General features: G+C 35.8%; 1 protein-coding gene across 1 annotated transcript; it reads left to right on the forward strand.

The window, feature by feature from the left end:
• The first annotated feature begins 332 nt into the window (after positions 1–332).
• On the forward strand, positions 333–19,653 carry sv2ba (synaptic vesicle glycoprotein 2Ba). Its single transcript, XM_060884706.1, has 13 exons — positions 333–467; positions 2,967–3,643; positions 7,322–7,502; positions 8,447–8,598; positions 11,696–11,829; positions 12,591–12,680; positions 13,944–14,057; positions 14,150–14,238; positions 14,365–14,529; positions 15,216–15,349; positions 15,444–15,647; positions 16,297–16,456; positions 17,451–19,653. The coding sequence occupies exons 2-13, from the start codon at positions 3,181–3,183 to the stop codon at positions 17,632–17,634; spliced, it is 2,070 nt and encodes a 689-aa protein (XP_060740689.1). The 5' UTR covers positions 333–467; positions 2,967–3,180; the 3' UTR covers positions 17,635–19,653.
• Positions 19,654–19,923: the final 270 nt, after the last annotated feature.

Consider the following 19,923-nt stretch of genomic DNA (forward strand, 5'->3'; position numbering starts at 1 on the left):
CCTTACCAGGGCTCACTTTTCTGTCACTCATAAGAAATAATGCAGCTTGTGATGTTACCAAGATACTGCAAAGACCTCCATTATAACACATTGGCACATAGTAACTACACACAAAAGAAATGACCTTTTGGAGATGACTTGAGAACAGTAGCAATAGAGCTTTTGTTTTATTTCTGTACTATTTTCATGTTGTAAAGTTCAATGTTCTTCTGGTTGGAACAGAGTGTATCATTCAGCCTGCCAGCTCCAGGCGGAGGGAAATTCTCTAGAGTTGAGCTGATTGGGGGTGTGGGGGAAGGTGGAGGGGGGGGGGGATTGGTTGTGAGATTGCATCCTAATCCTCTGGTCTGTCCCATCACTTTCTGCTAAACCGACAGGGTTTGCATTTGAAAATTTTCGATCCTGGAATTATTCTTCCATTTATTTTTAAGAAAACCTCTTAGTAGCAAAACGAAATGGACATGCTGGTAAGTTGTATATTTGTTCATTTTTCGGATTTGTTCGTTTGTTCGTTTTTGGATTTCAGGATTAAAAGTATGTCCTGCGGCCAACGCAAAGGCAATGTCAAAGCGGTATCTCTCCACAATACTGGCGCATTAAGTAGATCTGACCCTTCGTAAAGGTGATATGTCTGTTTAATATGTCGAGTTGCATTGTTTATTTAATTTTCTGGCTTGATCAATAGTGTTAGAAATAATCCAACATATTGCAATCCAGACAGTGATCTAAAAATAAGCAGTAGTTATATATAATTCCTTATGTCCAAATACTGCTTATTTTAAGAATATATTAGAGATAATTATATCCCAAAGGGGTCTTCAAAATCCTCTTTTTAAACATCAGAGGCACTGTGGTATTTTGACAGATGACTCACTGAAGCAAACATGTCCTTCATGGTGTCCATAGACAAAAGCAGACTCACTTTATCTATTCAAGCAACTTCGAATCAGATCCAGACATTATATGTGGTGTACATGTCTGTAAGGAACGAGTGATGTGATGCGGCCCAACAAAGTCGAGTTATTGCTACTGTTTTGTACCACACCTTTCAAAGTGTTTTATTCCTCTTATAGCACAGCGATATTTTTATTCATTATAGAATGACAGTTTTTTTAATCGTTAATTGTAGGATTATTTCATCCTTATGGAATGTCGGTGAAACATGTTTCTGTTAGCACGTACATTACAGCAGCTATGAAGACTCTTTCCATCCCTTTTTTATGATTTTATTTCAGCAAATAAATGCATCATATTAACAAGAAACTTAATTTAAAAACATTACAACTCCCCTGACTGGGATTGAAGACTTCTCTCACTCTCTCACTCATTTTCTACCGCTTATCCAAACTATCTTGGGTCACGGGGAGCCTGTGCCTATCTCAGGCGTCATCGGGCATCAAGGCAGGATACACCCTGGATGGAGTGCCAACCCATCGCAGGGCACACACATAAACACTCTCATTCACTCACACAATCACACACTACGGACAATTTTTCAGAGATGCCAATCAACCTACCATGCATGTCTTTGGACCGGGGGAGGAAACCGGAGTACCCGGAGGAAACTCCCGAGGCACGGGGAGAACATGCAAACTCCACACACACAAGGCGGAGGTGGGAATCGAACCCCCAACCCTGGAGGTGTGAGGCGAACGTGCTAACCACAAGTGCCATAATGAGTATGACACTAGGAATGAGCTGTTACTGTAAAAATGATAACATATTCTAGCAGGTGCTTTTATATAGATCTGTGATTTGTCTTGCAGTCAAACCTACTATTTCTGACCAATTTATTAGTGCTGTTGTATAAAATACATTATAACACACTTAAATATTGTTACTAGCTCTAATGTCATTCAAAGCACTAATGTAAAAGTCTGAAACACCAGAGACAAACAGGCTGCAGAGTAAAAACAGGGGATTTTGTTTTGTAATCCCTTTTCATCTGTAGCATCTGTACTGTAGCATCAGTCAGACCTGCTGTTGAATGTAACTCCATTAGATTCTAATATACACTGCAAGTGTGGAGCACTTATACAATCATGCAACTTTTCAAATTCATTTCAGAATCAGATTTATAAAGCATTGCAGTTCGACATCCTATTGGTATAATTCTCTGCCTTTTTTATTCGTCTTTGACTATTATCAGCATCATTATTTCCATTTCCTGTTTGTACTCGCTTTCCTTTTGCACTCTGTATCACTCAGCAGAATGAAATTCCGCACAGTACAGATGGATTAAATAACAGCTCTTGACACAATTTCTTAACCATATCATAGTCTAAGAAGAGCAGGGAACCTTCTCAGTGTTCTCGGAAAAAAATGTCTTACTGAGGATTTGTTTCAAGGGGTGATATTTGTAACAAGGCCATTTTCATGAACAGATTGAATTGTGCATTAAACTGCATTTCTTTCATGACAAAAGAAAATATCATTTTGCTGCACTTTGTCCAAGGAAATATAAAAATAACATTATAATAAAAGTATAATGTTGTGTACAGCATATGGTTAGACCTTAATTCCTTTGAGGTCTCACCATAGTATTAGAAAATTCCTACAGAGTGTATGATGTAATTGGAGAGTCTACAGAAATGACACCTTAATGACACATTTCTTTATTTGTATTCATGACATTGATTACATGGATTTAGGTGGGAACTGTAACTCAGGTTTATGTCGCATAGCACGACCCAGTCATGGTTTATTTTCTTTAATTCCTTGACATGTTTTAACTCCTTAATATTGAAGGTCATTATGATTGTCATCAATAGAGCTGACTATTATAGAGCTGAGTATTACATACTCTTTTGTTATACGCACATGCAAGTAACTTGTGACTATCTGTATAACTGGATCAATACTGTACACGTCTATTATATGTGAATAGTGGCACCTTACTACCAATTAAAGTACATTCTTTTAATAACTGATCACACTCAATAATATTCTCTCTCTTTCTATATAAGCTTTCAAAGAGAAGTACTTAACATCCATAATTGACTCTGAGGCCTATGGTGCAACTGCAGATTCTAGCAGGAAACCCATAAATAGGATATTGTGATCACTACTAACATCTGGAAAAGTGAATCGGAGATCCAGACAAAGTGCCTTCTGAGGATTATGCTAATACAGCCAGCTGGGATTTGAAGGATACAAAGGCAGTTCAAAACTGTGGTGAAAATGGATGGCCATTACCCAAACAACATGCAAGGCAATGAAGGAGAAAGCCAGCAAACCTACAGAGAGGAAGGTGAGGACAGCTACCCCTACCAATCTGACTATCCTGGCCAGGAGGAGGATGCAGCCAGTGATGTCACTGAAGGGCAGGATGAGGATGATCAGATGTATGATGGGGAATATCAGGGCATTCCTCACCCAGATGAAATCAAGCAGGCACGCCGAGCAGCTCGTCGGGAGGCCAGGTTGAAGGCCAAGTTGGCCTCCTTAGAATCTGAGGAGACACTGGCTGAGCAGTATGAAAGCATCATGGAGGACTGTGGCCATGGACGCTTCCAGTGGACCCTCTTCACAGTGCTGGGCCTGGCACTCATGGCTGATGGTGTGGAGTGCTTTGTAGTGGCCTTTGCTTTGCCTAGTGCAGAGAAGGACATGTGCCTCTCCAATGCCAACAAGGGAATGCTGGGTAAGTGAAAATTTTGGAAATAGAATCCAGGACTTTTTTTTTCTATTTTCATGTATGTACACTGAATCAGATTTATATTTAAAGATTCATTCATTGTAAAGCAATCCTCAAGTTAGAAGTAGAATTTTAAAGAGTGAATAAAAACCATAACTATAATCCATATAGTATATTTAAGCTTTAAGGTAAATTTATGAAAAGAAATAATTTTGTCCAGATTTAAATTTTAGGTCTCTTAGGTGAAATTAGAATAAGGTTAATATTTTTTTGTTTACAACCTACCAAACTTGCCAATGCAGACAAAGCTTTACCCATAGAATCTACAGTGATTTAACTAGACTTAGCATGCTAGCTTTAGCATTGGCGAGCCCTGTCATGACATCACTGCAAAGAGCACTCAAACATTCCTCTGTTTCAAAGTTATAAGATTATAAACATGTCCGATATTTTGTAAGAATGTTCAAGAGAACTGTACTGCCCTTATTTCTCTGCAATGTGTTTTTTGAGGATTTTAAGCGCTGATATTAGCATAATTAGCGTTTGAGACTATAAAATATTGCCATTTCCCTGCTTGTTTTAACATTCTAACATTGTACGGCAATGTTATTAATAATACTGTAGTTTTATCAGTCAGTGCTGGGTGCTTACCAGTTTTAGGCTGAGATAGGGATGGAGTGAAGAGGCATTTAGGAGTTTCTAAAAATGGCTGACAAGCAGCCCATGGAAACACAAACAAGCTCTCCAAACCATAACAGTTTTCCATATCACAGGTTTTCACAGCCACCAATTGCTGAGTACATGGCTTAAACAAATCTTTTATTCTTTATATATATATATATATATAGTATCTTTTATTCTTTATATATATATATATATATATTTTATATATAGGTAGTCCATTCTATTTTTTAGTGCTATTGCACCCATACAGCCATTAACAGCCATTAAGCTGTAAAGTAAGAGCATGAAATGAATTCCCAGTGTATAATTGATATATACAGCATACTAATCTTGTTCGAGTTTGACTGATGCTTGGCATATGCCATTCAGTTGCTTAGTGGAGTTTGAGGACTTCAGGTTGTGTTTAATGTTAGAACATTCAAATACTGCAGAGTGAATAAAGATCTGCAATGAGAAATCAAGGAGAGGTTTACTGTTTTAAAGGTTTGACAGGCTACACGGTTGCATCGTTTTAGGGAGAGTTTAATCCTGAAAGAGGTTCTAACGGTCAATCTCATTTAATCATTAGCATGTAGTAAAGCACAGATGGAGGCAGGTGGAGAAGTCAGAGTGAGACACTACAACACTGATATAAAATTATGCAGTACATATATATGTAATTATTTTTAGGGTGTAACACACAGACATGATCTGCATCTGTTTAATGTGATAGATATATGGATCTTTATCTTTACTCAGATTTAAAACACAAAGTGATGGTGCCTTAAACCTGATTTTTTTGTCATTATGGTGTGTGAATTCTGCCTCTGAGTGATGCTTCAACTTCAGCTACATCACAAGACTTTGTATCTGATCTCAAATCGATGAGTGATGCCTTGTCTATATTTTAATTCAGTTGTTTTATTCTCAAAATATATTGTCCCAGTAGTCCATTCTAGTGAATTATTGCAACTACTAATGATGAAGGATGGGTTCACAACATACCGTTTTCTCCGAGCCTGTCCAACATGAAAGTAAAAACTCACCAATTCCATTCACACATTTTATTTTGTTGTCTCCCACTATTTCCCTGTCTACCTCCAATGTCACTTTCATATCAGAATTTTGACCTGTGAATATCTGTATTCAGAAAAATGCACTCATGTTTATTTATCTACTGTGCCTAATATGTAGTAATACACAGAAGTAATTTACTGTCATAGAAGAAATTGTCTCTGGAGCGCTATGTTGAAAAAGAGTCTCTCTTTTTTCATACAAAGTGACCTGATAACACAGCCCAGATAAAAGCACCTTTAGAAGCCATCTCTGTGAACGTCTGAGTGGACTAATGCTACAACGATGGACTGATGGAGGGACCAAAGGGTTTTTTTTTTTTTGGCCTGTGCACTTACGAGGAAAGGTTAATGGAAGTGTCACAACTGCAGTGAAAGCAGAGTAATGACGAGTGCAGAGACAAAGTTGAAGAAGAAGAAGAAGAGAGAGAGAGAGAGAGAGAGAGAGAGAGAGAGAGAGAGAGAGAGAGAGAGAGAGAGAGAGAGAGAGAGAGAGAGGCAGGATACACCCTGGACGGAGTGCCAACCCATCGCAGGGCACACACACTCTCAGTCACTCACACAATCACACACTACGGACAATTTTCCAGAGATGCCAATTCATGTCTTTGGCCTGGGGGAGGAAACCGGAGTACCCGGAGGAAACCCCCGAGGCACAGGGAGAACATGCAAACCCACCCCCCACCCCCATTCCCCGCACACCGATCACTGCACCTACTTTACCTGAGAATTCCTTCAAACTGTTTTTTGTAGTATCTACAAAAATGGACAAGAAGCCAGTATACAGCCATGTTGACATCTGGCTCACTTTTTCCTCAGCGCACATTCTGTTGTCATTCCACACAAATCATCAGGTACAACATAGATTTGTACAAAATGGATTTGGGTAATACTATATTTATGAGCAAATGATATGTTAAGGCGTTCAGTTTGCATGATGCGTTAGCCTAGAGGTAATTAATCAAAATTCAGACACCAAAGAGGCCCTGATTGATTCACTACATTTGGAGTTATATCTGCTGTATAATAGAATGCTATATATAATAGAATGCTAGATATAATAGAAATGCAGTGAACAATTCTGTATTTCATGAAATAATGGTTCCAGCTCCTACATTTCCACAAGAGTGAGAAAAGAAACCATGTGAAAGTGAGACCTCTAGTGGTTAAAATCTGCCCTCTCGCTTCATCAATTGTGTTATTACAGAACTAGGCCTTCAGTTATCTCTTGACATGCTCTCAGTATTGTGAACAATTCAGAAGATGAAATAGATGAAAAAGAGAAACAATGAACTTTAAAGATGGACGTATATATGACATGACAGATTTTACTGAATGGAAGTACTTTCAGTAATCGCACCATGCATGTACTGTACTGGTGCAAAATGTCAACAGAACCTATTTGTCCACAAAATATAAGCTGTTTCATCTCTATTGAAATTGGATCACTGCTACAATCATCACTGTTGTCAGAGCTACTTAAAATTTTGATTTATATTGAAAGTAGGCTAGTGGTTAGCATTTAACACCTCTGGGGTTGGGGTTCGGTTTCTATAATCATTCTAAAAACTATAATTTCCTGACCTTTGAGCCACAGCAATAGTTGCGTATAAAGTGCAAAACTAAAGAAGCATCGACTGGACAGAAAATGTCTTTTGGCTGATTGATTACTTTTAACTGTGTAAATTTCAGTTAAGATTTCAATTAACAATATAAAAAAAATAATAATACTTTCTATATTACCAATTTAATGTTATTTCTTTCAGGATTCATATTTTGTTTAAATAAGTTATACGGTACAATTTGTACAGTTTTTGTTCTTCTAACCGCACTGAAACGGTGTTAATTTAATGGTATATATCTGTGTTGTGTATCTAAATGTAAGATGTAACATGTCATACATGCACACTGTGTGTGTGTGTGTGTGTGTGTGTGTGTGTGTGTGTAGGTCTGATCGTGTACGTGGGGATGATGCTGGGAGCTGTAGTGTGGGGTGGTCTGGCTGATAAACTGGGACGCCGTCATTGTCTCCTTAATGCTCTAGGCATCAACTGCATCTTCTCCTTCCTCTCCTCCTTTGCCCAGGGCTACGGCGTCTTCCTCCTCTGCAGACTCTGCTCAGGAATTGGGTAATTCGAGCTTTCCTTTAGAAATGGAAGCCTACTGTATGCATATATTTCACTGATCATACAATATTGGGCTTGTGTGAAATATAAAGCAAAGGCACTACAGGTATAGAAGGTAGATTTTAATGACAAATCTCAGTCACTCATTGCCAGATGATTGCTGATATTATTACACATGCTTTCAACAAATTAAAAAACATACATTTAATCTACTTAAAGTGTCTTGGTGAGGATTTATTTGAAATTGTTTGATTTTTTAAAGAAATAATTTTGTGGAACCATTTTTAAATCGCTAAAATTATACATATAATTTATTACACATTATAAATGAATTAGATTTTTTTCTTTTCAGTACATTATATTGTACCACCAACAAATTTCCCTCTAATATCTTCCTAAACAGGAATAAATGTTATTTTTTTATATATATATATATTAAAAAAAAAAAAAAAAAAAAAAAAAACATTATATCACATTATAAATTCAGGTAAAATGATTTCTGGCTCTCACTATTGAAAATAAAAGATTGATTAGAATTTATTTTTATAAATAAAATTGTTTGTTTCCACTCATTCAAATGAGGAAACCTGCTGTTAGAGTGAAATACATTATATGGCATTATTAAGCTCTGGGAGCAGACATAAAGTCTTTATTTAAGTTGATCAGTTTAAATGCAACACTTTGTTTTCAGTTTGAAATCTTTTACTGATAGTAAAGACATACGTGTGGTGAAATACTTTTGCTTTTAACACGTTCACACCCCAAAACTCTCAATGAGAATAAGACATTTTTCAAAAGTGTTAACAGCTTCATCAAGTGTTGTACAGCACTACACTACATGTATAAGTGTATTAGAGTTCACATTCCCCTTATAGAAAACATCTGTGTATCACTGTGTTCACTCACTGTACTGTACTGTATCCCCAGTGCTTCTCTGTTATTTACAGTATAGGAGGCTCCATCCCCATAGTGTACACATACTTCGCTGAGTTCCTGCATATGGATAAACGGGGCGAGCATCTAAGCTGGCTGTGTCTGTTCTGGATGCTGGGAGGCCTGTATGCTTCCTTCAGTGCCTGGGGAATCATCCCTCATTATGGTAATAACAGTATTAACCTTCAGCATCTTTATGCTAATCATCGTCACGGTGATAAAGACCATAATTATCATTTAAAAATCAGAGGGCAAGTCTGGAAGCATCCGTTTAGGTAAGTGAGAGGGTAAATATGAATTAGGATGTGAACAGGGATGAGTATGAGCAATAAAACGAATCGTTTCCTTTCTTATGTGAACAGTAATTCTGTACATTTTATAATACGTATATAATTTATTGCGTAATAATACATTTAGATTACCTCACATTTAGATTAAAGCATCTTACTGATATTGCCATTTCTATCTGTAAACACCCCGAGCCTACATTCACTATACACAGCAGAGCACCAGGTTACTGAGAGTTTATTTTGGTTTGTCACCAACAAAATAACTAGATATTACAATACGATAAATCAACTGGACTAGTGAATAACACAAAAAAAAATTGTATTTACCAAAAAAATGGAGATGGAATAACAAAACAAATAAATATTTAAACTTAAATAGACGGATACTAAATAAATACTAAGTACATCTAAAATTAAAAAAAGAAAAGTTAAATTACTTGAAATATGCAGAAACTTAAATACTGCAGACAAAATTCTTCACAACCATTAAACTAAACTGGGACCACATACAAGGTCACAACCCCAAACTGCAGGTCTGAGATGTAGCTTGGGTGCATTGTGGCCTAAAAAGAAAAAGAAAAAAAAAAACACAAATGGCATCTTCACTCTCAAAGAGCCAATCAAATCACTTTTACATAAGTACAAGTAAACAATTCCTTCAGTTTGTTCGCAGACCTGGTGACACACAGCCAAACCTGTTGAAAAACAGTATTTTACGACACGCGAGGAACAGTAGCAAACGCCCTCTCCCACATTTCCAGGGGTATTACTATACCACGCCGGGATTTAGAAATGCTTTCTGGTCCTTCGAACAGTCTTTGTCCAACAACAAAGAAAACAAGCTGACAAAATATCTATAGGTAAATGCCCTTTTAACAACACTCACAAACACACTCTCGCAATCAACTTCAAGCAAAAGGCAATTTTAATCTTATCCAGAGTAAAATTAAAGAAAACAAAAGCAAAGGCCTCTAATAAAGCAAATTTCTCTAATAATTAGGGAAAAATCTCTAATAAAAAATTGCTGACTTAGCAACTAATATTTGTCCCTCCTTCCATCTCAAACTGAACATCATTCTCGTGCGGCAAACGAACAGCTCCTAACTTTTTCCATAGCTATTCTGTACCAAATTGGATATAAACTCTGCCATTCTTTCTCTAACTAAACCAATTAACAACCAATTAAGAACAAACTTGGTGGTTTGTTTGGTTGATTGGTTAAAAGTGCGTTTCCCAAGTACGCAACCGACAAGCAAACAGTTTTGAAGAGTCATTTTATTAGTATTTATAAACAGGTACCTTTATGGTGGATGCTCCACATAAAGGAATATAAAACGTTGATATGATAAAGTCTTCTGTGCATAGACATTATATACATTTTATATCACGGAATCTCCATGGTCAGCTTTGTCAACAGTCAGTTGCTTGGCACAGTTTTCCAGATTCTTAGTAACATGACAAGCTACTTTTTTATTGTCTTGTTAACTTCAAGCGGCTGATGTGGATCTTGCATAAACAACTGTTTATAGTTTTATTAACATTATTGGTAGCAGAAATTCTACAATTTTAAATGTAGGAATAAGACACTTCTGTTTTAGTCACAGTAATTATCCCTTAGTTACTGTGTAACTAACTAACTTTCTTAACTCAACCATCATTTCTGTTTTCATCACTCAAAGCTACAGTGGCCAAATATGCAAAACAAAATAACAAATCTGGAAACAAAATAACAAATCAGAAAACAAAACAACAAATTAGAAAACAAAAGATAAAAGTAGAAAACACAACGACAATTCCGAATACAAAATAACATTTCGGAAAACAAAATAAATTCAAACACAAAATAACAAAGCAGAAAACAAAATAACAAATCAGAAAAAACAATGACATTTTAGAAAACACAACATTTCAGACAAACCTGAAAAGGTAGGTATAGTTTGTGATTGGAAGTCTTACTTCTGATTGGACGATACATCTGTCACTCAAGATATAAAGGAAGTACAGCAGGCAACGGCAGTAGAAAGTCGACTCGTGTGTTGATGAACGTATAAAAATGTATTGTCCTTACTGTGGATTAAAATATGTAAAATTTCTGCAGTTCTTTTTTCTACAAAAAGATCGTACACAATTATTAAAAGTAACAAAACGAATCACACAATATAAAGGCTAAACCGTTTTATAACCCTTCTCATTGTAATAATGGGGAAAATAAGTTTAAAGAGGAAAAAATGTAATAAGCTAGAAAAAAGATAAATTTTACTGTAGAATTACGATATTTCTCTTCAAAGTCTGACAAATATCTGACAATATAATTGTGCCAGAAGGCATTATTTCAAATTGTTAATCAATATTTTTTATTTTTATTTATCTCTCCACTCAAGTAGAAAACATGGCTTGTTTTATCGGAATGTGTTTTCATGCCCCATCATGTTGTATTCCTTACAAAATATCACTCTTTATTTATTCGCCATTTGCAGCTTCATACATGGAAAAAAATAAGCCTCGAATTAGAAAGAAATGTAATTTATAAGGGAGGAACGTCTAAACCTCAGGGAGTTTTAAATTCTAGTATAAAACAGCCAACCTAATTTATCAAACAATTTAATGAATATCTCTTAAAGATATGAGAAATGAAATGAATGGCTCTCTGATATCTTGTGCTTATATTTACTAACTTATATTTATTCAATTTTAAATCAAACTTGAAAAGTAGGTCAAGATTTTAGGGGTCCGATCCCCCAATGTGCTGGAACCCTATTGTATTTATTATTATAATAAAAGTGCACATTACTAGTCACCCTATGATTTGCCAATTAAAAATATATATATTATTAAAGATGTCTTCTTCCTTAACGGAAAGGAACCATATCTTTGCATGTTTAGGGTAACATTAGCGATACATAGAGATAGATCAGATGTGAGAAGAAGCCTTGTTATAAAAGTAAAGTGGTGATATTTCTGCTTGTGTTGCAGGATGGGGTTACAGTATGGGCTCTGAGTTCCAGTTCCACAGCTGGAGAGTGTTTGTGTTGGTGTGTTTCCTGCCCGCCGTGGCTGCTCTTGCTGGACTCGTGTTTATGCCTGAGAGCCCACGCTACCTGCTTGAGGTAATCATGTTATATAGGCAGAGTAGAGAAAATGTTCAGTTTCACAGTGATTCTGTACATCGAAGTGATTAGTACATTTTTAGCAAGATTATACACAGCACTTTGCCTCCCACCTCCAGGGTTGGGGCTTCAACTCCCAACTGTCATGTGTGCAGAGTTTCCTCTGGGCATTCTGGTTTCCTTCCATATTTCAACGGCATGTGCTGTAGGCATATGTGAAATGTCTGAAGTGTGTGAATGGATGTGTAAGTCTGTGAATGCAGTTGTGCCCCGTGATGAGTTGGCACCCAGTCTAAGGTGTGCTCCAACTGGTGCCCCAAGCCCCAAGATAGGCTTCAGGATTTCCCAGGAACGCTGTGTAGGATAATCAGTACAGAAAGTGGATGGATTTCTACACAGTAACAGATTTTGGGGAAGAGTTCCTTTGTGTCCAAGTGGATATACTGTACTGTATAAACACTATAGGATGTTAATTTAAGACCGTACATTTGAAGTTCAGGATCAAATTGATTGTACCACCAGGCAGCCAATTTTTTATGGTCATTACTAGTACAGTTATTTTTAATACAATATACACATGTACAAACACGGCTTAATATATGCCGACCTTATTTATTAGTTTAGTGTATATTTTTCTGAATTTTATTCTTTCTTTCTTTCTTTCTTTCTTTCTTTCTTTCTTTCTTTCTTTCTTTCTTTCTTCCTATATGGCCTATAAGATATCTGTAACACCTCAGTTTAAACTCTAACCGTGTTTTCAGAATGCAAGGCATGACGAGGCCTGGATGATCCTGCGACGTGTCCATGACACCAACTGGAGAGCGAAAGGTGAACCAGAGAGAGTGTTTCAGGTGTGGGAATCACAGCACACACTAACAATAGAGAGAATTTCCCTAACACAGATTATAGCTCAAATCAGCTGAGACCTCAGTGTATTTCACTCATTTTAGAAGAAAGCATTTGGTGCATTTGAACCTAAATATTACCAGAACCAGAATAGTGAATCAACAGACATGTGATGATGAAGGAATAAGAGGAATATAAGTATTACACAGTATGTATGTTAACACTAATCATTCATTATTGTATACTCTTCTCATTAATGAGACAGTGATGTGTATGTTGTTGGTTTGATTTTACAGTGCAGTATAGAGAATATCATATCATAAACCTTTTTATGCATAGGCAATTTGAGCACATTGCATTCTTTTACAGTAAGTGACATTGATGTAGACATAATTGGTTTAGAGGTAATTAGAATGTAGATAAAAAAAAAAGTTATGTCCTAATTAGTCCTAATTAATGTTCAGTAATCTCATCATTCCATCCATCTGTCCAAACACAAGTCACTTTAATTGGAGATATTTCATTGTATTTTATTCATTCTCTCTAGGAGTGTTTTTCTGATTGTTCTAGCCAAGAATGCTTGATTTTGCAGCTTATATCAATTTCTTCTTCAAAGTTTTTCTAAATTATTTTTTGTGCTTTTTTCAACTGGTAAAACTGCAAGTACAGGATTCTTTATTTAAAGTATTACCATGAAAACACCTCTGTACTGACTTTCTATGATAGCTGTACTCGAAGAGGGAGTTTGGCTGAATGCGTGTTGTGATGACGTCATGCAGCACGTCTTGGCCAAAATCTGCGGAAAATCTGTAGTCATTTAAAAAAATTTCAAGCTCCTCCAATTTCCCGCAGTGTTTGCTTGATTTTGCGTTTATTTCTGTGATCACAAAATCACTAAATCCTGGAGGGACTGTATAACACTGCATATCATTGTGAAGTTTTTACAGATGCATGGTCTTTTAAAAGAAGCCAGGATGCTTGAATTACATTAAAATCAACGTATAGGTCTCTCTAAAGCTATTATAGTAAAACAGTATGTTGTAAAAATTATTAAAAAAAAATTAGATAACAGAACATGTCCCAAAAATCAAATATTTAATTACAACATAGCCAAAACTTCATCCTGATTTATCTTTACTGTAAATTATCCTTCTTGCTAACAATCTAAGCATTAAGCATTTTTCAGGACCATCAACCTGACTGCATTTGGTTACATGCTGTGCTGTATTTAAGCAAAATGCTAACTATCCCTTTCTTTTACTTGTCAGGTTTCCCAGTTTAAGGCTTCTCAAACTCAGGAAGATGATTTCATTGAGATCCAGAGCGAGACTGGAACTGCCTTTCAGAGATTCATGGTCAGACAAATGACCCTGGTCAAGCAGGTATGATGTAAATCCAGCCTAAAACCAGGGCTTCACACATCCTGACTATAAAACCATGCAGTGATTTTTTTTTTCGTCATGTATTTTTAAAGGTGATGAGGAACTTGATGTCACTTGCAGGCCCTAAACTGAGACTCCATGGACTGTTCATTGCCATTGTCTGGTTTACAATGGCTTTTGGGTACAATTGCTTTTCCCCAGCACTAGTTTATTAATTACTGCTCTTCAGGGCAGATGTCTTACAATGATAATCCATTACAGGTTTCTTCATGTTTGTTATCTTGTCATATTTCCATTTGCAATGTAGCTATTACGGCCTTTCAGTGTGGTTTCCTGACCAGATAAAACACCTGCAGTATGAAGAGTACGAGTCGAACACCAAGATATTTCACAAGGACAAGATTGAATACTTTCATTTCAACTTTTCTCTGAAAAATCAGATTCACCAGGAGACCCATTATTATCGTGACCAGTATGTTTTTGTTTCTTTCTATTTGTCCACAGGACAAGCTACATAGCGTACAGAACAAACCTAGCAAATAACAAATAAGTTCTGACTAAAAGGAACAACAAAATTTGTCGTTAATATGCTAAAGATTTCACAGTTTGTCATTTTAATAGAAAATAATTAAAGTCTGAAGACTCTCAGTAGCCGTAAAACCTTCTGCAGTCAAATACAATGCTCTGGCACTGGAGACTCCTTCCATAAATGAGTAAATGAACACCTTACTGAACGTTTTAGTGGTTAGTACACATGCTTTACACCTCAGGGTTTGGGGGATTGATTCCTGCCTCCACCCTGTGTGTGTGTGGGATGTTCTCCAGGTGCTTCAGGCTCCCGGTGCTTGACTCTGTGTGCAGCAAATGGATGGATGTATTACGTAACATTTTTAATTTAGTTATCATTGGTGTTTAATTATATTTATTATCTGACAAACTAGGATTAGGGTTACAGAGTTGTCTGTAGCTGGGATTAGAGAGCCCTGAGTTGTGACAGACAGAGTTATTTTATTGCTGCTATAGAAAATTAATCAATACTTTCTGACCAATCAAACAGAAATAGAAATTTTATATGATAGCACAGCAATGTGATAAAGTTAAGAAGCTTACAAGCCTGATCGTTCACTGATTCTTTATTACTGGGCACTGTGCGTACAGGTTTATTGGCATAGAGATGACAAATGTGAGGTTTATAGATGCCCACTTTGAAGACTGCTACTTCGAGGACATCAAGTCAATAGACACCATGTTTGAGAACTGCACCCTCGTAAACAGTTTCTTCTACAACACGGGTATTTCAACTCACTACAGAATATCAACTACATCAGACAATTTTATTCGAGTTGCTCGCTAATTCTGTCCTTTTTACTGCTTCGTTCTTTACAGATTTATGGCCCGACACCAAGTTCATCGACTGTAACTTTATCAATGTCACATTTTCTCATCCCAAAAGGGGCTGCCATCTTAACTTCCAGGAGGAAAACGACATCTTGATTTATTTAGTCAGTTTTCTAGGCAGCTTGTCTGTGCTACCAGGCAACATCATCGCAGGCTTCCTGATGGATAAAATAGGCCGGATTAAAATAATAGGTGACCCTGGTGTCAATTATTTCTCTGGTTGTAGTTTGTCTAAAAATAAAACACATTTAACAAATATTAAAAATATTTAACAAGGGTACTATTTTAATTCATTTTGATGAAATTATCCTGTCCAGTTAGAATGTATTTTAACAAATATTTTAGTATTTTTAACAATTACAAGACATTAATTTTCAGGTTTAGTTAAAAGGCAGGGTAAACAAAATATACTGTAAGTCAATACATTTTTAAACATTTTAGTATTGCTTTAAGTTTAAAACACAGAGGATCATAACTTGTCATAACTACTCACTACTCAATTGTTAATTATTTACATTATTTTAAACTTACAAATATCATAGTTTTTCTTTGAAATTAATAAACACATTTGTCTTGTTTCAAGTTTAAAAAAATAACAAGATTCTAAAATTCTTGGCCTACTTTTTTGACTTTAAATGATTACAGTTCAACATCAGGTAACTTAAATAGTCTTTTTTATTATTTATTTATTTATTTATTCTTACAGAAACTGCAGTATGTTTGGTTACTGGGGTTAAGTATATGGTTTTTGATGTGGCTAAAGCATTAATAAGCTGCATTAATAGATACGGTAATGTTTAAATGTGTGTGTGTGTGTGTGTGTGTGTGTGTGTGGTCACAGGTAGCGCCATGCTGGTGTCCTCTGGCTGTACTTTCTTCCTCTTCCTCTGCTTCAGTCCCGGTGCTGTAATCACTTTCCAGTGTCTGTTCTACGCAGCATCAGCAGCCGCCTGGAACGGAATTGAAGTTATAACAGTGGAGCTTTATCCAGCCTCTAAAAGGTAGAGCAGATTTTACAGAGTATTATGTAGAGCACAAATATATGGCGTCAACTACGTAGTCATATTTCTCCTCATCATGGCTTAAGAACGCAGGTTAAGTCTGCCTGATTATTTTAGGCTACATTGGGTGTGTTTTGGACCTTTAATTATATCATATACAATCATTAACACACAATGTGAGAGTGCAAGCATCAGCTACTTGTGGAGAATTCTCAGCCTCTCTTGGGTTCATACTGTATGTCTAAACTATTGTAGAATACTACTTTTAAATTATTGCCATATATATATCCTTCAGTAGTTTCTACTAATTTATAAAGAGTTACACAGACTACAAAAAATAATAATAACAAATTAATTAGTGAATTAATTTTTATAGATGATTTGGTTGTGATGCTTTAATAATCCTAAAGTTACCTACTTTCCAAAAACAGTGCATTCTGAAGTGTTTTATAGTTCATACCACAGCAGCTTACTAACAACAATTGTTCTAGTTCATTAAAAACATGATATATTTTTAAAATCAGTTTCTAGTTAGCTTTAATGTTGAAAGCTCCATGAACGTGTATGCAATCATAAAAATAAACGGTATCCATAATATCCAAGAGATTTTTAATCCGTTTATGTGGATCGTCCACTTTAAAAATCCCTTTGTAAGTCATTTTTATAGAAACAATTACACATCAATATAAACCTGTCATTTGAATTGTATGGTGTTATAAACTATTTAAAAATCAACACCTTTAAACCAATCAGATTTGAGATATGATGTCACTATACAGAATATACCAGCAGAACCTGAATATGTTACTGCTGTATATATATATTAAGTACTTACTGCTGTAAGTACTTAATGAAAAAAATAATAGACTGTATACTCTATAATATTACATAATAAATATCTTATCTTATTTTCCTTGTTATTTCTCTCCTTTCTATTAATGTTTAAGCGATTTCTCATTGACTGAGCTCTTCGTCACGCTCGTTCTCTTTGCAGAGCGAGTGCTTTTGGTGTGCTGAACAGCCTGAGCAAGTTGGCGGCCATCATTAGCACCTTCGTCTTCTCCAAGTTTGTTGGAATCACTAAGATAATCCCCATCATCCTGTCCTTCTCAGCCATGGCGTGTGGAGGTCTGCTCGCGTTCAAGCTTCCTGAGACACGCGAAGTCATTCTGCAGTAAATAACTCAGCTAACAAGCAAAAAGCCAAACAATGGCTTCATAGCAGAGCTTGGTCCAGCTGGAGACTGGACTTTCTTACACTGAGACTGCTGGAAAAGTGATTTGAGTATTTGGGTACATGTTAAAACTATATTCACCTCAATTACATTTACACTCTATGCCCAAAATATTTGTGGAAACTTGAACATAATGGCAATATGTGTTTTATATCCACATAGTTGGAAGTACACATTTAAATACCATGTCATGTTATGCTGTAGTGTTACAATTTCCCTTTACTGACATGAACAGGTTTAAACCTGTCCCAGCATGACATCTGTGCACAAAGCAAAACCTCCTCACTAATTGTGGCTGAACGGATATAAATCCACACTGCCACGCTCCGTAATCTAGTGGAAAACATTCCCAGAAGAGTAGAGTTTTTTATAACAGCAACAAGGGAATAAAAATAAGCACATATGGCTATGATGGTCAGGATTCCACATCATTTTGGCCATATAGTGTACTTGTTTTTTCTTTGACAGATAGTTAGTCCTTAGAGATTTATAAAAATCCAATCCAAACACAAAGCTGAGCAGTTAAAGGTCTTCATTTATTATAAGCACAACCTTGCCTCTGCCTGGGAAATCAACTCATAAACTTCAGGCAGTAGCACAGATCTACAGTATCTCATTCCAGCTATCACTGCAGTGGTTTACAATTAAAAAATAATCTAAAAAAGCAAACAGCTTAACAAAGACATTTACATAAGAGCAAGTCTGCAACTGAGCAGCACAAGGAGTTCATTATTTACACTGAACATTTAAAGTAGAAAATAGTTACTACAACAACTAGTTACTAATACTAATATGGGTCAGGTTACTACCAGGTACAGATTAAGTGCTTAGTATTACAAATCTTTATGGAAACGCATCCAAGATTGTCCCTTCGACAACAATATCCTGACTGTTCCTTCCTCTTTTTACTAAAAACCGAACAGTGTGTATTGAGTTTTGAAATATTCATAGAAAGTCACTGACCTTTTCCCCTGTTGTTCTTTCCTTTTGTTTCTTTATTTTATTTCTTCAATCCAGTTTATAACATTATAATATTACAGGAAATAATTCCTCTCTGTTCTGTGGGTGTTTTGTTTTTATTAGAGTACATCTGTATTTTTGCTGTCATTTACATAAGTCTATGTGTTGTGATTTCCATTTTATTGCGTATCAATTTCTTCTTATTTGAATATAAAAAGTCGGCTTATGAAGGCGGTAATTTTGTTCTGGATGTACGATTGATGAACTTAGCATTTTTTTTTCTTTCTCTGAACATTTAAAATCAATAATAGGGTTTATTTTCCACCGGTATGGAGGACTGGACTGGTTGTTGTGCCAAGTATTAAAGTGTAAAAGTGACTGCATCATAGCTTTAGTACATGACAACAGACACAAATGTTTATGCATGAAAATCCTGCTATTTAATGCTATTACATTCATGTATATAATCATTTCTATACAATTTTGTAGAATAAAATTAGAACGACATACTTTATTTTACTGAACTTACACAATATCCAGTACTACACACTACATATGTTCCAAACATCCTTGTTCATGCCTTTATATTACATGCATTTAATTACCACTTAATTGCTCCTAATGTGTGACATCATGTAAAATACTCTGGGCACCAATATATCGTAATCATTTCTTATATCATTATTCACATACAGTTATATTCTTTATGTTTATTCATGCCGGCTGACTGGATTTTATGGTTTATAATAAACATGTGAAAGTTTGTATAACATGTATAAGATGTATTGCAACAGATCTGGACTAAATATATTTAGGTGTCATGAGAAAAGTTGTCATTGCTGATGATTTGTATACAGAGAAACATGTTATTGCACTATACTATGTGCATAGATAGATAGAACCGTTTATTGGGTGTGAATGCAGGGAAATCTGAAGAAAAAACAGCTTACGTCTCTGTTTTTATATTTTAAGTTTAAAAATATTATCAAAACTCATTATTACTTTTCAGATATAAAAATAAAGAGCCTAAAGTTTGACTCTTGTATAGCCTGTGTGTGTGTGTGTATATGTGTGTGTGTGTGTGTGTGTGTGTGTGTGTGTGTAAGAGAGAGAGAGAGAGAGAGTCAGCAGGTGGAAAAACACAGCAGCACACACGCACGAACAAATCACACTTCAGCCTCCAGCTGTTTATTTGAGCTGAGGTGTGAAATGAAATCTGGATACCAAGTTTACCAACAGTATTTATATATTTTAGTCTTCTTACCACCATGCA

The sequence above is a fragment of the Tachysurus vachellii genome, chromosome 1 (genome assembly GCF_030014155.1).
Source record: "Tachysurus vachellii isolate PV-2020 chromosome 1, HZAU_Pvac_v1, whole genome shotgun sequence".
NCBI classification, from domain to species: domain Eukaryota; kingdom Metazoa; phylum Chordata; class Actinopteri; order Siluriformes; family Bagridae; genus Tachysurus; species Tachysurus vachellii.